Genomic DNA, 14179 nt, shown 5'->3' on the forward strand with positions numbered 1-14179 from the left:
TTTAATGTGATCGGATTGTCCAGGAACTTGTAATCACTATTTTGCAATTTCCCGTTTGACTGGGGAACAGATAGAATGTAACACAGCGGCCTATTTTTTGCCACATTTTAAAAGGAAGCTATTAGGTTATATCGATATGTTCTGGCTGCTTGTTTTTGGGATGTTATCTTAGACAAAAAAAAAAAAAAACTTTCCTGTCCTTCCATTATGAATATAAAACTCCATAGGGACTTTAACTGGAAGCGTGTGCTATAGTCAGATTTAACTATAGTTGAGATTTCCGGCAACAACAAACAATCCAAGCGTAAAATCAAAAGATGAAACGTTTGCCTCTTTTAAGTACGGCGGGGGGGACGTGTGATGCTGGGGGACCGTTTCTTAGAAGTTGCATCTTTTCTCGAGTGCAAACCAAGAACGCTGTTTTAAAATGACGACTCTCTCTACTAATGCGCGCCATTTCTACTCAGGAGCCTGGCAGATGTCGATAAGGACGGTCAGCTTCGGGCCGACGAGTTCATTCTGGCCATGCACCTGGTGGACATGGCTAAGACCGGACACCCACTGCCGCTCACCCTGCCGCAGGACCTGATACCCCCCTCCCTCCGGTAGGACACGCTGTTGGGTGCGTATTTGTGAAAGCAAATACTTTATACTATAATACGCACTGTCTATTTTTTAATTTCAGAGGGATTAAGCCCAGTGAGCTTGTCAATGGGACGGGGCCCTACATTTGTCCGAGTTTAATGGACATAACAGAGATCGAACCTTCCCAGAAGAACAAGAACTGTGGTACGGCTCTCGGCGCATTTCCGTGGTCCGTCGAGGTGTTTTCTCTGGTCTGGTCACCTCTCTCCTCCTGATCTCCCCAGTTTCCTATGAGGACAAGCTGAAGGAGAACTTTGCGCGCGGCAGTGCCGAGCTGGAGAAAAGGCGTCTGGCTTTGGAGGACGAACAGAGGAAGGAGAGGGAGCGCAGGGAGCGGGAAGAGCGGGACGCCCAGGAGCGGAGGGAGAGGGAGGCCAGGGAGCAGGAGAACCGGAGGAGGCTGGAGGAGGAGAGGCGGCTGGAGCGGCAGAGAGAGATGGAGAGACAAAGGGAGGAGGAAAGGCTGAGGGAGCTGGAGAGGAAGGAGGTAAGCAGGAGCAGCTTTGAGATGGAAAAGCAAAAATGCCTTTTCATCGACCATCTGCCTTTGGGCGTTCAGGCGGCGAAGCAGGAGATGGAGCGCCAGAGGAGGGAAGAATGGGAGCGCACAAAGAGGGAGGAGCTGGGAAGGAGAAAAGAGGCGGAGCAAGAGGAGATCTCTCGGCTCAGGGCGAAAAAGAAGAGCCTGGAGTTGGAGCTGGAGGCGGTGGTGAGACTGTGCTGACACTGACGTGAAGCCCCGCTGGTCGCGCCTGGGCCGTTTGACACCTGGTTTATCGTTCCCAGGGCAACAAGCACAGGCAGATCTCGGACCGCCTCCGCGACGCTCAGAGCAAGAGGTGGATTCAGAAGGCCGAGGTCGACCTCATCAATCAGAAGAGAGACGCCCGCATCGCTGAGATCAACACTCTTCAGCTGGAGTTTGAGGTTCAAACCTTTCTCTGGCCTCTTCGCCGTCTGCTTTTATGTTTTTAGTCTCAATAAAGTTTTATCCTCTGCTGGCAGGACTGGCAGAGGAAGCTGTCCCAGCTCGTCCCGGAGCAACAGCGGCTGTCTGAGAAGCTGCGTAACATCAGCCTCAAGAAACAGCCCCGTGAGTCAGACTGTCGCAGACACGACACAGGTCGCTGAATCGTCTCATAGAGCATGCCTCTGACCTCTGACCTTTTCTATGTAGCGGCCACATTGACATCCCTCGCGAAGAGCGCTGCGGAGTCGGGCGGTAACTGCCGCCGGCTCAAAGACCAGCTGGACATCCTGGAAAAGGAGACAACGGACAAACTGGCCCAGATGGAGCAGTACAACAAGGAGCTTAAGGTCAGTAGTCAGCACAGAGCGGGATGCGCTGTGTGATCAACGGACGGCACCGATTGGTTAAGAGTCTTAATTCAGGTTCGACCAATTAACTCCGATGTTGCCACAGATCTTTGATATCTCAAAGGAATTTAGCAGCAATTTCAAGAAATGTTGCACAATGTGTCCTGCCTAGATTTTGTACATTCAGTGATTTATTAACATCCCTCCACATGTCCATATTTATAGATTTATAGATTTGCATCACCATGTATTTAGAGTTATCCGCATCTCGAATCTCTAGAAATAAAGCATGCAAAACGTGCAGAAACATATAGGAATTGCTGTTGAGCTGATTTAGACTTTTTCAGTCTACTGCCAGAAACTTTAAGAGATTTTATTGTCATTGTTAATTAAGATTTGTTGAAATAAATATCTTAAAAGAGTGCCATGTGTTATTCAGTTAGGATTAAAGGCATCCCACCATTGTGTAATTTGATCACTGTACAAATACAACCTTTCTGGGAAGCCCTCACAGGTTTGTTGGAGAACATTAGTTCATACTGACAGGGAGGAAGTTCTGGAGAGGTTTTAGGTGGGGTTAGGTTATACAAACAATTTCCCAAGCTCTGAACATGTTACAGAGCTCTGTTAAATTCATTAGGCGACAATGGGAAGAGTGTGGCACAACTAGTCAAAGCCTACAAGGACGTGGCTGTCTATTTAAAGTGGCAGGCCCCGAGAAGCGGTCCGGTAATTAAGACTGCAGTAACTCTGGAGGAGCTGCAAAGATCCACAGCCTGGGTGAAAAACAAAGCTGACCTTTAAGGAAGAGAGCAATGTAGTGGAAACAACAAAACACGTGGGGGGGCAAAAGTATTCTGGTCAAAATGGGACCAAAACTACACTTTTAGGCCTACGTGCAAAACACTCTTGTCGACGAAAACCCTGAACGCACCATTCCAGGTGTGAAACATGCCGACTGCAGCATTATGCTATTCTTAGGAGCAGATTTGCTGTAAAAATCGTGGCTCTTTATGTAGCTGGTGTCCTGAAGAAGCCTGCTTTATGATGGCTTTGTTTTTTCTTTTCTTTTAATCGGCGGTATTTGTGTTTGCACGGCCGTGGCTGCACCTTACCTCAGTTTCAGTTTCATACAGTTGCCAAAAAAACACTGCAGGAATATGTCAATTATTTTTATCATTGCCTAAAGGTATACCACAAATGATTGTGATAATGTGTCACAATATGCTAGTCAGCAGTTATTTCTTCTATCCTTGCGCTTTGCATTTCTGCAGATGGCGGCTTCATTACGATTAGCTGAATAGACTATGCAGAGCCTTGCAAAATGTTACTGTTTATTGCCAGGTTTAAATGTTTGTACCTCAGTTGTTTGATTGGACTTGTTTCCCTGTTTTGTGTTCTTTAGTTCTCCTATTTCCCACTTCACTGGTTGTGTTATGTAGAAACATCAGAAATTAAAAAATGCCTCTCGAGTCAAAAAAGAAAAACAAAACAACACCACCACCACAATAAGATTTTGCAGCACAGAAAACCATGTTTCTTAATTATTTGTAAAAACTTGCCGACTCATTAAAAACGCGTTAGCTGGTAACCAGCCTGACACCCGGTACCTACAACAATTACGCAGGGCCTCAAACCTGATGCATCACAATGGTCAATCTTCCACTATATCACTTCCCGACAGCTTTTAATGCTTGTTTCCCTTTTCTCTTCTTTCTCTTCCTTGCTGCAACAAACCTGGATCTTTTTGTACTTTGCATATTTTTTTCCCCTATGTGTGCATTACTTGGCTTCACCTTCCATCTTTTCACTTTCTCCATCTTTTCTCACATCCTCCTTGTGATACTGTTTTTCTATCCTTATTGGATGTATTTTACCCCCCTCTATTATTTGTTTCCATCCCCTCCGTCCATCCTTTTTTATCATTCCGACGTGCGTTTTACCGCATAGCTTGGGGATATGGATGACTGCCTCCTGCGAGGCCTTCTCTCCCTGCTGGCCTGCCTCAGCCAGCTCTTCCTCCTCATCAAGGTTATCCCTCCTTCTTTCTGCGCCTCCCGCTCCGTTATCTTTCTCGGCAAACCCCTCTAAATGGTCTTTTTTTTTTCTCTCAGACATCTTCACCCTCTGTGTTCTATCCAGCCACAGTCTTCACTCTTTCCCATTTCATCCGACAATGCCATGTATTTTCTGTGTAAACACGATGTTCCCTCATGGTAAAATGCACGCACGCACGCAAAACGCTACATTTGCCCCGTTTCTGTTGTCAGATGCATAAAACACATCCGGTATGTCTGCATGTTACTTTGGGCTTTTAAGTGAACGTCAGTTTTGATCACTTTAAATTTAGAATATTAGCAAATTTAGCGTGGTTCTGAGAGACATCCTTATGTCTCCTTTGCGTTGCGCGCTCTTTCCCGCACCCAGGAGCTGCGGGAGAAGCAGACGAAGCAGCAGGCCGTCCTGGATGACCTGCACAGAGTCAAAGAGGAGAAGCTGAGGGAGCTGCAGAGGCGCCGGGAGGAGGAGATGGAGCGGAGGAGGAGAGAGGAAGCAGAAGCAGCGAGGTGAATCCAGCGATCCATTAACTCGACCTCCTTCTGCGTCTCACCTGTTAAAATTGTCGTTGGCGCGTTTTTTTTTGTTTTTTTTTTTTTCTCTCACCTAAAGTGGGTTTCTAAAACCCGCTGCCGTTTGCGTCTTGCAGGCTGGCAAAGCTGGAGGAGGAGAGGAGAGAGCAACAGCGGCGGGAGCAAGAGAAGAGGGAGAAGGAGGAAGAGGAGGAACGGCAGAGGAGGCTCCAGGAGGAGCAGAGGGCCAGACAGAGGAGGAAGGAGGAGGAGGAGGAGGAGAGAGAGGCGCAGGCTCGCCTCCGAGCGGCTCAGGAGAAAGTGCAGGAGGAGGAAAGGAGGCGGCGGGAAGAGGAGGAGAGGGAGAAAAGGGAGCTGGAAGAGGAGATGAAACGGAAACAGTTGGAGGAGGAAAAGAAGAAGAAAGAGGAGCAGGAGAGAGGAGCAGCGCAGCTAACCTCATACAGAGCTTTGTACTCCTTCGTCGCCCGTAACGGCGATGAGCTGAGTATAGATGCAGACTGTGTCATAGAGGTAAGAGACTCACACTATGCTGAATAAGCTCTTCCTTCTGCCTTCAAAGTGTACCTGCCAGTGGCTGGAGACAAAGCTCCTGTAGCATCGTATCTTCTCCAACCATAACACCGCTAATTCAACCCTAATTATGCTAACTCCTTCAGAAAGTCTTTTTATTTTTTTTTTTTTACACAAGTGAACCAATTTTTATTTACTTTTCACCTAGTAATTTGTCCCAAACTACTTTTAATTGCAATATCTTCTTTGTTATGCTGTCACATTCTAACAGATTTGCTGCTTTGAATGTAAAAAAAAAAGGTTTAAACGAAGGTTTCTGGATCTTAGAGAATGTTTTTTCATTCACTCATGTTGCTATTTACTTACCCTTTACAACACTTTTACAAGTAATTTTCTGTCTATGATTACATAATTATCAAATCATGTTTAATTTGAAATCCTCTCTACTGCCTTATCGTCATTTTCCTGCTGCAACATGCAGCTCCTGCCTCTGAAACTGACCATGTGAAGCAGGAGGAGTTCCATCGCCATTTAAATTACTGGGGTTAAAGCGTGTTTCTCATGACGCAGGTGGATGAGCACACTGTCGGCGAACCCGGCTGGTTGTGTGGGCACTACAGAGGAAAAAGGGGCTGGTTCCCCAAGAGTTATGCGGAGAAATGTCCTACGCCTCCCACCCCTGAGAGGTTCCTCGCCGCAACAGAGGAAACATCTAGTCTTCCACCTTTAAACACAAGGTAGCACAAAAAAAAAGCAAAATTCGAATGATGCTGTTTGTCATTTTTGTGTAGAAATGTGTGGGACTCCCATAAGGCGTGTTGTGCCACAGTGATCTCTCCTTTCTGCTTTATCCAGAAAGGCCGTCGTGGATGCGGCAGAGGATGGCGCTCTTTCTCTCTTTTCACATACTTCACAGGTGAGGCAGGCTTCACTAAGTTGTGCTTTAATCCTGGACTCACATTAGCCCCTTTTCCATTACAAACCCCGGGATTTAAAGCCCCAGACTTTGGTTTCCCGGGGACAAACCAAAGTCTGGGGCTTTTTTCAGACTGAGACGTTGTATCCGTATCTTCCTGCCACTAATTCGGACTCCGGATAAAACAGGATGGACAGCTTCTGCTGGTGGCGTTACACCTCCTTAACCCCTTTTGCGCCGATCCTACCTTATTCTGCCTGCTCGTATCCACCAGGCTTTATTCTATTCTATTCCTGTTGGTATAAATAAATGAAAATAAAGCACAGCTTCTCTCTGCGTGCGCAGGGTCCGCAGTGGGGTGGAGCAGGGGACCAGACGGACTGATCTGTCTGATCATAACTTTGCCTCACGGACTTAAAACGTAGAGCTATATAAGTAGGTTTTTCCTCATCCATGACAAAAATAACCAGGGGGATTTTCAGTGCAATACTTTTGATGGCAGCAAATACATTTTTATAGGTTATAGCAGAGGTCATCAACATGGACCATATGTGGGGCCCTCAAGCCTGGTCAGAGAAATAACACAACCCTCCAGTGAGTTGCATTTAAAATGCTATTTAATTTAGCTGCTCTTCCTTTTTAATCATACTTATATTTATATAGATTAAAAATGGACAAAAGCTTTAAAAGCATATTTATATTACGTAAAGTTGAGGTGAGCTTGGACTCAAAGGTCAGTACAAGTAGCCCTTCGTATGACACAGTACCGATGAAGTAGCTCTGAGTTTCAAAAAGGTTGGTGACTCTTGGTGGTTATAGAATACCTGCACTGTGCAGATTTTTACTACTCCACCTGCCATGGAAGAAAAGCAAAGTCAACTTGTTCCAATCGGATTTAGGTTATTAAATACAGCGAGCCAATCAGCCATCTATTTTCTAACACGTCTATCCCTACTGGGGCCACGAGGGTTGCTGGTTTCTATCTCCAGCTGTCAATGGGTGAGACAGGACACGTCGCCTGTCTATCAGGGCAACACAGAGACAAACAGGACAAACAACCATTCACGCACACACTCACACCTAGGAGTTAAGAGAGGTCAATTAACCTAACAGTCATGTTTTTGGACTGTGGGAGGAAGCCAGAGTACCCAGAGAGAACCCACGCATGCACAGGGACAACATGCAAACTCCATGAGGAAAGACCCAGGGTGAACTCAAACCTAGGACCTTCTTGCTGCAAGGCAACAGTGCTACCCACTGCAACCACTGTGCAGCCCGTGCGCCAATCAGTGGTTTGTAAATAAAAACATCCCGCCAAGATTTTCATGTTTGATATCTGGTACTTGCAGATTTTCCCCACAAACTTAGCAAACGCTTTATAATAACTTTTCAGGCGGAACGAACAGATCCAGTCTGAAGGAAATCACAGACGGTCGGGCCAGCTACACGCTGCAGCAACAGGGGTTTCCACCCCTGCAGTCTCCCTGGAGACACCAGCCTGTCAGCGGGTCTCTGCCATCCCGACAAGTCCGACCAGTATCAAAATTGGGTCATAATCCTGATGAACTGACTGCACAGATGAAGTTCGGAGGTGTACTTTCTCGCCTAAAACATTTTAAAACTACTTTTTGTGATAAATTAAGAATATAAAATCGATACGTCTGTAATCTCCTCATCGTCTTACTCCTCATTACTCCCCCCTTGTGGCAGGCAAGGCAAAGCAAAGTAAAGTGTCACTTGAGGGACAAAAGCCCCAAGAAATTAAAGCCGCAGGACAGTGAAATTAGCCAGGTAAATGTACAGGGTAAACACTAATCGGGATTTGAAATGCACCAGGCTTCTCAAAAACCTCAGGCTTTTGAGTGGCAATGGAAAGGAGGCTATTCTTTAACTTCTGAAAAATGTCTTTTGGATGGATTTAAACTGGAAACTGCATATGATGCGCCTTAGTTAGATATGCATCATGAAAGTTGTGCATCAACTTTTTTTTTTCTTTTTCAATACCTCATGATCACCTGATCATTTGAAGATAAACATTGAAGGCTCTACGCACAGTCTTTGAGAGCCCCCAAGTGGTAAAATAAATATTATCTGAATTAATCCGAAAATAGTCCAACTCCCCTGCCATGTCTGACACTGACCGTTCATCAGCGTAGACAGAGCATCTGCATAGTGCAGCATGAGATTAGGTATCATTGCTGATGGGTCGTAGCAGATACAGGCCAGACAGCTAAGTCTGATAAGACTAGATCACCTTCTTCCACATGTTTGCAGTGCCTTCTAAGTGGGTCATAGCAAATTTCAAATCGGACTAAATTACTGTCAAGTGGATTCAAAATAATTTTTTTTGACTTGTCAATTGATTGCACTAGACTTAATTTTTTTTTCCATATTATGGGGGCTGAATACTTAATTCATGCCTCACTTTTGAGATTTTTACTAGTGAAAATTAAGAGTGATAAAAAAATTCCTCTGCATGGCACTTTAAATGTGTTTTGTGGTTACATTGGTTATATACAAGGGGTTTTAGTTGCCGTTCATTGTGTTCCCTCTGGGTTTCCTGTATTTGTTTCTTCCTAGTCTTCGGTTCTTCTCACGGCTCGGGCCATCTCTTCATGGTCGCCCACTTCGGAAAATCATCTCAACCCTTCCTCAGACATGGGCGGTGGTCTGCTGAGCTTCTCGCAGGGTGACCTCATCAGTGTGCTGCAGCAGAGGGACGAATGGTGGTTGGGACAGCTCAACGGGACACAGGGATGGTTCCCCAAAAGCTACGTCACCCCCGACCCAGGTGGCAACGCAGAGTACGAAGACGCACATGAGCACACGCACCTCAGTTGAAATTTAGCCGATTGCCGGACTCTCAATATATGTGTTATTCCAATTGTAGTGCGGACACGACAGACTGTGATTCTGTTCAGCTAGAGGGTGAGTATCTTTCATCTGCCTGTCTGTGCAAAAAAAATTAAATCTCTAACAAATTGGCACAACTATCTCAGAAGAAGCGTTGCATGGGCTCTTCATAGCTTGTTCTGATCAGTGTCTGTCCGAAGCAGAGTACGTGGCCCTGTACACATACGAGAGCCCAGAGACCGGCGACTTGACGTTTGATGAAGGAGACGTCATCATGGTGACGGAGAGAGAAGGAGAGTGGTGGAGAGGATGCATTGGTGACCAGACGGGATTGTTTCCCTCCAACTACGTCCGACCCGTTGAGTCAGAGGTGAGCACAACTGGGTCGCGTTTGAAAATGTGGTGTTCCTGCTTCTCAACACGATTATGTATTAACTCTGACAGTAAAATTCTTAATCTAATGTCTGGTAAACTACAAGATATTTCAAATAATTCAATTTCAAATTGCTGCAGAAAATTATGCCTTTACTTTACAGTTCAGCTCCTTGTCAAGGTTATTTTTTCTAACATTCCCATTTTCAATTTACTACATGTTGTTGCAGCCATATTTTATTGAGATTTTATGTTATTGTCCAACACAGTGTAAAACAAAAGTGTGCATTTGTATTTAACTTCTTAGGGCTATGCTTTGAAGAACCATTTCGTACTTTGACTACAGCAGCAAAGAGGGCTGAATACAACTGCAAAACCCAATTTTATTTGTAAAAGAGCAAAGAAACACATGTATCGCTTTTCTTCCATTTTCCATTTTATATCCTTATTTTTGTTGATTTGTCTAATAAAATCTAAATAAAATGCATTCGGATTTTGTGTTGCAGCGGGACGAAATCTAAAAAACAGATACATTTGCAGCCAAATAATTAGTATGTAAATAACTAATTAGTTTTGTTGCAGGACAAACGCTTTTATTAATAAATAAAAAATAATAATCTAAATTCAGTCATTTGCTGTATTTTATTGCAATACATAAACACCTATTTTAATTTTGCTCACTAATTTTAGGCATCAAGACCTGGACTTTCAAGCAAGAAACCTGGTGAGGAAACGGTCCTTCTCTCCCTTCCACTTAACTCACAGTCAGTTGGATAAATGTTCAACTAAATTCATTGTTTGTCATTTCTGCTCGATTAACAGAGATTGTTCAGGCTGTCACTGCCACAGAGGCACCCATGGCTTATCAGCTGACTCTGTCTCCTGGACAACTGATTGTGGTCAGGGCCAAAAACTCCACCGGGTGGTGGCTTGGGGAACTGCAGGTCAGATGCCCCAGCCTGATGGGAGCAAGAATTACATCCTCTTTTTTTTTAAATATGGCACCATAGAAATTATATTTATATTTATTAAACCCAATAATTGTTTTAAATACCACTTTAGAAAAGAGCAACAAAAGCTAGTGGTGCTGCTGGGTTTGTTTCTTTGTTTGACTGTATGGCTGGTACACCTCTGGTTACCGCTCAGCAGGTTAAGGGCTATTATTGTAATATACAGTTTTTCTAGTATTTAATTTTAACAATAAATTTTCCAGGTGTGTATTAGTATGGACAAAAATAAAATTTATTTGCATTCACATTCAATATTTTGTATTTTCTGAAGCCTGAATGTCTCGATTTCTAAAAATTAAAGTGCTTTTTTTTTTTTTAAATAGTTGTATTTTAAAAATTACATTTAATATTTTTGACTTGCTTGTTTCAATATGGAGTTTCAGCTTGGGACTCCACACACATTTGGAAATCAAAACAACTAAAATTGGACAAGCGGTTTAGGGTCAGAGTCTGCCCACCAATTACATTTGCATGTGAAGAAAATTACTTTTTTTTTTCCCTACTTGTTTTTTTTTTTTTTATAAACAGCATGAAGGTGTCAGAGTTCACAAACTGAGCTCACACCTGATCAGGTCTCAGCCTCTTTTTTTAAAAAACTGAATTGATCTAAGGTGGTTCAGAAGAAACAAAAAGTAGTTAAGCAGCCTTTTGAAACATTACTGAATTAGAAAGCCAGCTTCAGCAACATTTTAGGTCATAATTTGTGCATCATACAAATAATCAAACATGTCTGTTAAATAAGCATTTTCTTAAATGTTCTGCACTCAGATGACCAGAAAACTATGCAAACTGTTGGATAAATAGTCCAAAAAATTTGGTAGGATAGTATTTTGATTTGTAAAATGTTTAGGAACCACAACTAATCATCAAACGTGTAAAATCAATTAATTGCATCTTTATTTTAGCATCCAACACAGATGAAGCTGTTGAATAATGAACTCCCCGTTGCTCTTATTTACCCCCTCCAGGCACGGGGCAAAAAGAGACAGAAAGGCTGGTTTCACTCCTCCCATGTCAAGCTCATGGGGCCCTCCGGTGCCAAGACCTCCCTCTCCCCTCTGCCAGGTGACTGCCGACACGCTCTGAACCCAAAGCTTTGCTGCTACCTAACGTAGACTCATCATTCACGGTTTTAGTCCGATGTCGTAGCACTGCTGATAAATGCATGTATTTTTTACATGTGTCTGATGTTGAAACCTCAATTTCAACATTAGGGGGGCGGGAAGCATAACTCATTCATATTCTTTTGTACAACTGTTACAAGTGCCACTTAGGGAACATACAAAGAAAAAACATTCTGGTTGGAGAACACCAATATTTAACTTTTTGGCCCAAATTGAGACGCCAATCTGTGGAGAGAGACCATGACAGTATATCGCCTTGTTGCCATGAAGCACGGTGGGAGCAGCTTTTTGCAGTGTGGGCAACAGCAAAGTGCGAGCCACCAGAATTGACTTAGACTCCTGGATAGGTGTTCGAAACGTTTTCAGAAAGAACTGACCAAAAGTCCGGTTGCCTCCGAATTAAGCCTGTTTGCTGTTACTATTATAATTATTTTTGACAAGGACAGCTGGTCAGAGTCTTATAAATATACATTGAGCTAAATTCTGGGCAATCCTGGAAGAAAAAAAAACCTGCAAAAGACTTGAGACTCAGGTGGAGGTTTCCCTCCCAGCAGGATAACAGCTCCTATTCTACAACCCAAGATTGAATGGGATATCCATGGTATCGAAAGGACCAGTCAGAGTCCAGACTCGAATCCAATTAAGAATCTGTGGCAAGACTTGGAAATTGCTGTTCACATATGCCATCCTTTTAATCTGACAGAGCTTGAGCTGCTCTGTATAGAAGAAGTCTTCAGATGGGCATAGCTGGTCGATGACCATCCCTGAAAACACCAGCAGCTGCACTGACTCAGGGAGACTGAATACGAATTCACGACGCACAGTTTGTTTTTTCATTTGGGAAAATATTTTTGTAAAACCATGTTTCATTTTCCTTCCACTTTGCTAGACAAAAATGAAGTTCAAAAGGTGTGAATATGTTTTGCATTGATTTACAATGGCAGGAAACACTAAAACATATTTGCAACTTCTAGTTTACATAGTGGAAATGACTTTACAAGCTACTGACGAGACAGTATCACGCCAATAACCCAGCACTTGTCTCCTCCTTGTAAAAATGCCTCGTTGACGCCCTGCATCTCTCCCCCATCTCTAACAGTGTGCCAAGTTATTGCAATGTACGACTACGCTGCCGCTAACCAGGACGAGCTAAGCTTCTCCAAGGGTCAGCTCATCAACATCCTCGACAAGACCAACCCCGGCTGGTGGAAAGGCGAAACCAACGGGGTCACGGGCCTGCTGCCCACCAATTACGTCAAGATGACAACAGAGTCGGACCCCAGTCAGCAATGTGAGTAAACCCTGTTTTTCTTTAATCAAACAGAAAAATAAAAGTGTTTTTCTGTGGTAGAATTTAGTAAAATAGCAGCAATTGAACCCAGCAGCTGGAATAACGGTGGTGAGGCTTGTGCTAAGATGAAAATAAAGCTGCAAATACAAAGGAACACATGCAAAGTTTTGCTTTCTTATGGGTTACCTTGGTTCAATCCAGGTACATTAGATTCCTCGTCCATACCAGAGCCTGGAGATGCTCATGGTAAGCCAGCTTTTTCAGTCCGCGGCGGGAGTTGGTGTTCTCATGAACTTAAAAGGTCTGATCCCAAACCATTTTTCACTGATAGCTGCAGAAATGGATGAGATCTTCTAACCTTTTACAGTAACAAATTGAAGAGGGAGGGATCAGGCTTTTTAAGCTACCCCCCCACATCAAAGATCATTCCAGGGAATAATGGAACATTTTCACCCTGAGCCTTTTTGCCAAGAGGCTGACGTGTTGAAATCTCCACAATTTCAACAATCTCTGAGCAAAAAGGTGAATATAGAATTCCCATGATTGTAGACTCTTACAAAATGATCACGACAATCAAGTAGAAGAATCACTGATAAGTTTCTGATTAATCATCGCCGCATTAATCATTCCCCTCACATTTCTGGAAATTTAATTAATGAGGTGATTCGACTCATTTCCGGCACTGATTCAGCACTGATTCACTCATACAGCGCCTTCTGAATATATTCAAACTACTTAAACTTTTTTTTTTTTTTTACATTTTAAGGCATTTACACCAAAAACTGTACTGTATCTTAAAAGGGATTTTATATCACAGGCCAACATAAAATGTTACATAATTATGAAATTGAAAGAAAATGAAGTGTGGCTTTCAATCTAAACCAAGTGTCCTTTTTCCCTCCACTTCATAATCATGTATCATAAATAAAGTACCAGTAACGTGACAAAAAAATGTGGCGTATGAAGATTTTTGTGCAAGGTTTTTTTTTAACATCTGTTTAATAAGAGCTGTGCGATGGCGTTAGTATTCTTGGGACGTGCGTTTTTTCGCCCACCGCAGCAGATTTCTTGTTAACAAGAGCGAGCACAGTCGGCGTTTAATTAGGCCCAGCTCGTCAAAGCCACGCTCGCTAAAAAACAATGAAATTTTCCCTTTTAATGAACACGCTCAGAGGGACGCACACCCCCGTTGTACACACACACACACACACACACTCACACACATGCACAAGGCCAGCGCTGCGCTGCAGAAACGACGGGGGGGGGATGACAGCCACCACGCGCCGGCTCGTAATGATTAGTAACAACATTTACATTTCCAGAAATGCATTATTAATGCATGTGCATGTAGGAGTCCTACATTAATATTAAAACTATATTAACCGTCTGCTGTCTCTCTTCCCCCCTTTTTTTCCATCTCACTCATCTCCCCGCCTCCTCCCCTTCATCCATTTTTGTTTCTCCTTCTGTAGGACAGTAGTGCTGGTTTCCCTCTCTTCTTCCTCCCCTCTTCCTCTGTCTTACCTCCTCCCCACCACCACCCCTGT

The 14179-nt window shown here is 43.6% G+C and overlaps 1 protein-coding gene across 7 annotated transcripts in view; it reads left to right on the forward strand.

Moving 5' to 3' along the window:
- The window catches only part of itsn2a (intersectin 2a), a 48214-nt gene that overhangs the window by 25387 nt on the left and 8648 nt on the right, over positions 1-14179 (forward strand). For 2 of the 7 annotated variants that reach the window (XM_036147529.1, XM_036147532.1), the window contains exons 10-29: positions 468-605; positions 686-789; positions 870-1132; positions 1205-1354; positions 1432-1572; positions 1651-1738; positions 1823-1962; positions 3913-3993; positions 4390-4529; positions 4670-5066; positions 5637-5803; positions 5922-5982; positions 8563-8786; positions 8873-8910; positions 9036-9205; positions 9898-9931; positions 10030-10151; positions 11186-11282; positions 12441-12632; positions 12834-12878. In XM_036147529.1, the coding sequence (XP_036003422.1) occupies positions 468-605; positions 686-789; positions 870-1132; positions 1205-1354; positions 1432-1572; positions 1651-1738; positions 1823-1962; positions 3913-3993; positions 4390-4529; positions 4670-5066; positions 5637-5803; positions 5922-5982; positions 8563-8786; positions 8873-8910; positions 9036-9205; positions 9898-9931; positions 10030-10151; positions 11186-11282; positions 12441-12632; positions 12834-12878 (2792 nt within the window). The remainder of the gene's footprint in view (positions 1-467; positions 606-685; positions 790-869; positions 1133-1204; positions 1355-1431; positions 1573-1650; positions 1739-1822; positions 1963-3912; positions 3994-4389; positions 4530-4669; positions 5067-5636; positions 5804-5921; positions 5983-8562; positions 8787-8872; positions 8911-9035; positions 9206-9897; positions 9932-10029; positions 10152-11185; positions 11283-12440; positions 12633-12833; positions 12879-14179) is intronic. The other 5 variants (XM_012868807.3, XM_036147530.1, XM_021319598.2 and 2 more) reach the window with 5 other exon arrangements.

The sequence above is a fragment of the Fundulus heteroclitus genome, chromosome 15 (genome assembly GCF_011125445.2).
Source record: "Fundulus heteroclitus isolate FHET01 chromosome 15, MU-UCD_Fhet_4.1, whole genome shotgun sequence".
NCBI classification, from domain to species: Eukaryota; Metazoa; Chordata; class Actinopteri; order Cyprinodontiformes; family Fundulidae; genus Fundulus; species Fundulus heteroclitus.